Source organism: Frankliniella occidentalis, unplaced genomic scaffold (assembly GCF_000697945.3).
Source record: "Frankliniella occidentalis isolate FOCC.00 unplaced genomic scaffold, Focc_3.1 Scaffold41, whole genome shotgun sequence".
Taxonomy (NCBI): domain Eukaryota; kingdom Metazoa; phylum Arthropoda; class Insecta; order Thysanoptera; family Thripidae; genus Frankliniella; species Frankliniella occidentalis.
Window position 1 is genome coordinate 45176 of NW_026267171.1, and position 5504 is coordinate 50679.

Genomic DNA, 5504 nt, shown 5'->3' on the forward strand with positions numbered 1-5504 from the left:
CCCCCCCCGAAATCGTACTTCCACCATCTGTTTTGACCGCTTTACAAATCACTTCGTCGGAGCTCCCGTAATGCCTCTCCAGTTTGCACAATTGAAGCTCGGTTTGCGCTCTATCTGGACTTGTGCGCTGTCAATAAAATACAAGAAAGCCCAACTTTCCGTCATTTTCCGCCAAACTGACACTTTTTTCATGCCACCCATGTAAACCGAAGCGTGATTTTATCTGCACGATGAGAACCACTTTGGAGAGCGCGGGGTATTGTCCCCGCAGACTGCTGGGGGAACACGACTGGGTGACCGTCGCTACCCCTTGCGTTGGGACGGGGTGTCGACACACATACTCTACACAGCTAGGGCTAGGGCCAGCATTCCGGTGAGACGATACTCCCTATTCACGTCCAGTATCTTCCATAATATTTACATTGTATACACTAAATGGGTTTGCAGAGTGATACAGTTGATACTGCTGATGCATCGAAAGGATCGAGCAGAAGACTGCACTAATGCCGTGCGGAACAGACTATCTGCGCTCCTGGCGTTGATAAGAAGTCACAAGGAGAATCCAAATTCACACCATTTCATGATTAAAACTTAATTATCAAGCAGTTATCATTGGGAACCTTATTAGTCTGCAAAGCAGATTTACATGTTTCCCTTCTGGGTGCGAGGCTTTGCAAGTCATGGCAGATAAGAGAAACAGTCTGCTCCTACACACCCATTTCTCTTCCTACTTTATCTTATCAGGTGAAGAGAGAAAAATAGAGGTCTAATACCCTATCTCAGTAAATATAGTGATGGTATAGTGGAGGACCATTTAGTAAGCAGACTGGCAAAAGAAAACAAAAATTTTTGTAAAAATCTTAGTACGTTTATTGTATGAGAATAGGTTCTTTTAAAAAAAATAAAATACTTTTAACGATCACCGGCGGGGCGCTTAGCAATGTAGCTGGCAATGGCAGGGGTGGCTTCTACTTTCTTGACCAACTCTTGCAGAGCGGGATAACCCTCAGTAAAGTCACTTCCGTAGATGAACTTGAAGTATTTTAGAGGTGCGACAAAGTAGACATCTGCCCAGGTGAGCTGAAAATTTAATCCAAACAATTAAAATATGAATGTGAATATCATCTCCATTTTATTTAATTTCTGGTTCATACCTTTCCATTGACAAGGAAGCCATTGTTGTCCTTTACAATTTGTTCAAACTTCTTCAGGTAGAAAGTTACTTGGTCCTTCAGGTCCTTCTCCTTAGCTGCCTTACTTTCAGGAATGGGGTCATAGAACCAACCACCAATCTCTGAAATTGAAGAAATTGAGTATTATAAACCTAGTTATCTAGTAACGAAATATTTCAAATGATATCATTGTTCAACTTACTTTGACGGAAGTCATGGAAGAGATCAACAGCTTGATCAATCTGGAGATTCTCAAGATCATCCTTGCCAGATAATCCCACCTGTTTAGCCAAGTATCTGCTAATGGCAGTTGATTGAGCATAAATCTTGCCATCAATATCTAAAACGGGCATCTGTCCAAAGGGCATTTCTGTAAAGGTAAAATAGAGTTTACGTAAGGCCAACCAGTTTTAAACAGTAGTTATAAAGAGTAGTTATTTTTGAAGAAGTTACTTACTGCTTTTAGACTCTGCCCACTTAGCATCATCGTAACGGATATCCTCCCAGTCAAGGTTGCCATAAGAAAGCAGGAATCTGATGGGCTCACCGAGAGCGGTGACATCGAAATAGTGAAGCTTGTATTTGGGGGCCATGGTTGCTGAAATCAAATAGAGGAGAGCCATGGTAAGCCTACCTACAGGTCTCAACGCTAACAAGGCTTGACAGGTCGTCACTGACGGGGGGTGACTGCTCAACACAGAAAGTTGAGCAGCTTGTGAGAAAGTAGGTCTGTAATTGCCGACACTGCTGCCCACCCCCGCTAACAAATAACCCAAGGGAAAATAAAAGCAAACAGTAAAACTTCAGAAGCATGCAGACTTCTGTCAGTACAAAGAATTAATGATAATGAAAAGTTTCATTCTCATACCAATAGGGGATTTAATGGAGCGTGTATGTGACTATGACAGTCGGAGCCGAAAAGTAAAGCAGCCACACACCTGTCAACCTGTTCGCAGAGTCGCTGCCGAGCACAGGTGCCGTGCCAGCCAGTGCCAGTGCCCCAGGTGCACGTGCACTCGACGCCGGCTTAGTCAGGTAAGTCTCCCTCCACTTCCTGGCTGGCTATGAACGACATGAGCGGGAGGGTGAGGGGAAGGCCGGGACGGGGACGAGCGGAAGCCGCGGAAGCCCCCCTCCCCTCCCCCATCCCCCCCCCCCCTAAGTCAAACAGCCCACGCCCACACAAGCCCCACACACAGGACCAACGCCCCGGACATATTATGCAATGATCGGGAGCAGACAGTGTACTGGCAAAAGTACTACCTAACCAAAACTATCCACATGATCAGAGCTTCAAAACTCGACCACCCGCAGCTAGACAAAGAGCTAGTGTGGTGAAGCCATCTTGGCCCCACAGGCACCAAACACTGGCAGTTAAGCCCAATTGAGCACCCCCCTTCTCCTTTCCCCCAAATAGACGCGAGAGCAAATAACCGGGTGATGTGAGACTCCTATGTTCTAATAGAAACAACTGCAAAATTGATGATCTTCAAAGTTCTTCTAACAATCCTAACAAGCGAAAAATTTAGAACGAAACGGAGCAGTTACGGCGTCGATTCCAGCATTTAGACGTAGTTACGATGCCGACACAAGTACCACTTCTCACCGGGTAGTTCTTTTTCACAAAGCCTAGAGTCTGCGACATTGCGGCCACTGTGGAGATAATGCAGAGACACAATTTGATAACTTACATTAGTGAGATGTGATCGTTAGAAGTACGGTTGGCAAATACGGCGGGACCTCCTTGGGCCGGCGATGTAGCTGGTGAAGTGACGGGAAGACGCCGGGCGTAGCTGGTATTTATTTGTTCGGTCTGTCAGCCCACAGCCCCCCACCCCACCGCCGAACGGGAGCACGGGAGCACCACCAGCAGAGAATGGGGCAACACCTAACCAAGCTCCGAATGCTGCACTAAGTTGCGGATTGGATGAAGGACGTTTGATGATTTTGATGAACGAAACAGTTTCTAGGTTGATTGTTGTTTTGACGGTGGTAGTTAATTTATTATGAGGCAGGTTCCGGATATCATCTGCGCCCAAGGATGAATAGTCTAACGTCGAACCAACGTAACATAGGGTAACCTGTAAATAATTTGATATTGATATTTTCTTTAAAATCAATTTTTTTTCTTAGCAAATCAAGGTCAAGAGAGATAAAACCAATTTTTACGCGCTGAACTTGATAAATTGCATCTGTGAACATTCTGACCAAAGAAATTCCTGAAATGACTATTCGCAAGTAACTGAAGTTATGTTCTTCCATTTTTTTCGTCTGCACCTGACCTGCCTCTGATTGCTGCAGTTGCGGTTCTGACCTACACATCTTCCTTGGTTTCCATGAATATAAGACAATAAAACAGTATTATCGGAAGATAAGTAGTAAAATATATCTATCACATCATGGCATTCATTGGTCTACTTCGTTCGGCTGCTTGCCGAGGCATTGGTGAGTTTCCTGACGGCGAAGTATACAGTTCAAACCAAAACACCTGGAAGCAGAAAGTCATTTATATTTCTGGATCGTTATTTGATGAATCATTTAGCAATGAGAAGGTTTGAAATTCAACCAGAAAATAATTTTGTGAGTTCAAGTTACTTGAATTTGTTCTACGAGAGTTGCCTAACCTCAAAGAAGTTGAGTTGACACTTAGTCATTAAGTTGAAAAACATAACCAATTCTGTATTCTGTCTACCAAGTTGTCTTGAAGTTGAGTGTCTACTTCTTTTTTTCTTTGCTTCTTTCCTTGTACGCAAACTAATCAATTTTTTACTTTTATACAGCATGCCAAACTCAGTCCCTTCAAACCCTTTCAAGAACCTCTCTCATCTCGCCTCAAATTTTAAAGTCATCGTTCACCAATCACACTCTGCCTGGGTTTAGCCGCCTTCAGCCTGGTCGGATTAATCAGGTAACAAAATAATGGCAATTGTAAGTCTCTTGTATATTAACAATGTTTATCATTTTATCTTTTTCTGATTCTAGGTTCAATTTTTCTCACTCAGTCCTAAAAGCTATAGTGCTGGTGCAGGGCACAACCACTCCAAACTTTGGACTATTGAGAGAGCCCTCAGTGCAGTATTGATTCTTGTTGTACCAGCTGCTCTTGCAGCTCCAAGCAAAGCACTAGATACAGTTCTGGCTGTTACTTTGGTCATGCACAGTCACTGGTAAAAAACTATTAATTTATCATTAAGGTGTACAGTTTTTCATCCAACATTTGAATAACCATTTCCTCTTCCTCTACAGGGGTGTCGAGGCCGCTGTTGTGGATTATGTACGGCCTATCATATTTGGAAATGCTTTCCCGAAAGTAGCCTTGGGAGGTGTTTATGTGCTGTCAATTGTTACATTGGCAGGGTTACTTCAAATTATTTACACTGACATAGGTCTGGCAAATACGGTCAAAAAAATTTGGAGCCTGTAATATTGTGTGTTCAGATGTATTAGCACTTATTTAATTGTGACTATTTATTGCGACTTCTGTGTTAAGCATTTAATGCTTTCCTATTCAAAGACCATTTAAACTGATGCGGTAGAGTTTTTTTGGTATTTTTTTTGTTCTCTAAAACCTATTGCAGCTAAAAGCTTTTATCAGGATAGGTTCATCTCATGGTTTTTATTACTTTTGAACCTTAACGTGAAAATATTTGGGTAGGTGTAATTTGGTTTTAATGTGAAACAACCAAAATGGTTGATTCCTAAACAGTACTTAGCAATAATTCTGGATCTGCTATTTTGTACCTGCATGAGATTGCTCAACTCCTGATTAAAGCAGTTTGTCTCAAACTTAACCTTTGTCTCACTGTCCAAACTTGATTTCCATTGTCATTCACACTTGTCATTTGATGACTAAGAATTGTAATGGAGTGGATATAGATCATAAGTCAACAAAACATTGCATTGTTTTTGGGAATTTTATATTTACTCACAAGACCTAAGTACATGTACAAGGACATACCATGGGAATGGGTTTTCAAACTATTTACAGATATCACAATAGGGCAGTTGTTGAGCTAAATTAATCACATTCATTCTGCCATAATAACTACTAAGCATTCATTTAAATTTCTGCAGCGTTGTTATAAAACCATTTAAATATTGAACAGTAGGTATGAACAAATAAATAAACTAAGAAATGTATTTATAACCCAGAAACACAAGGAGAAAAGGCAATTGCCTTGGGTAAACTGCAGGACATTAGGAAAACTGGACTTAAATAATTACACATCATAAAAAAGGGGCTCTGCGATGAAAATATTCAGAGAAAAACTAATGGTAGATAATCCTGTTAAAAGATTTACTAGGTAAAATTTAGGTACTCAAAATTTGAAA

The 5504-nt window shown here is 41.6% G+C and overlaps 2 protein-coding genes across 3 annotated transcripts; one reads left to right on the forward strand and one right to left on the reverse strand.

Moving 5' to 3' along the window:
• Nucleotides 1-846: 846 nt before the first annotated feature.
• LOC113203382 (glutathione S-transferase) lies at nt 847-3030 on the reverse strand. 2 transcript variants are annotated; one of them, XM_026418035.2, is made up of 5 exons: nt 2864-3030; nt 1630-1770; nt 1375-1542; nt 1155-1294; nt 847-1080 (listed from the first exon to the last, which is right to left on the reverse strand). In XM_026418035.2, the coding sequence occupies exons 2-5, from the start codon at nt 1763-1765 to the stop codon at nt 913-915; spliced, it is 612 nt and encodes a 203-aa protein (XP_026273820.1). In that variant the 5' UTR covers nt 1766-1770; nt 2864-3030; the 3' UTR covers nt 847-912. The 2 variants fall into 2 exon arrangements, with proteins under 2 accessions (XP_026273820.1, XP_052122571.1); XM_052266611.1 differs by lacking the exon at nt 2864-3030 and adding an exon at nt 2041-2059.
• Nucleotides 3031-3433: 403 nt separating this feature from the next.
• Nucleotides 3434-4963, forward strand: LOC113203384 (succinate dehydrogenase [ubiquinone] cytochrome b small subunit, mitochondrial). The gene is made up of 4 exons (XM_026418036.2): nt 3434-3617; nt 3953-4080; nt 4155-4339; nt 4419-4963. The coding sequence occupies exons 1-4, from the start codon at nt 3572-3574 to the stop codon at nt 4594-4596; spliced, it is 537 nt and encodes a 178-aa protein (XP_026273821.1). The 5' UTR covers nt 3434-3571; the 3' UTR covers nt 4597-4963.
• Nucleotides 4964-5504: the final 541 nt, after the last annotated feature.

Excerpts from the sequence above, each read along its gene's own strand:
- LOC113203384 (XM_026418036.2), top strand. The coding sequence starts at position 3,572 with ATGGCATTCATTGGTCTACTTCGTTCGGCTGCTTGCCGAGGCATTG. Across the intron at positions 3,618-3,952 it reads GGCTGCTTGCCGAGGCATTG|CATGCCAAACTCAGTCCCTT; the intron begins GTGAGTTTCCTG and ends ACTTTTATACAG. Across the intron at positions 4,340-4,418 it reads TTGGTCATGCACAGTCACTG|GGGTGTCGAGGCCGCTGTTG; the intron begins GTAAAAAACTAT and ends CTTCCTCTACAG.
- LOC113203382 (XM_026418035.2), bottom strand. The coding sequence starts at position 1,765 with ATGGCCCCCAAATACAAGCTTCACTATTTCGATGTCACCGCTCTCGGT. Across the intron at positions 1,295-1,374 it reads CTTCCATGACTTCCGTCAAA|AGATTGGTGGTTGGTTCTAT; the intron begins GTAAGTTGAACA and ends CTTCAATTTCAG. Across the intron at positions 1,081-1,154 it reads GCTTCCTTGTCAATGGAAAG|CTCACCTGGGCAGATGTCTA; the intron begins GTATGAACCAGA and ends TTAAATTTTCAG.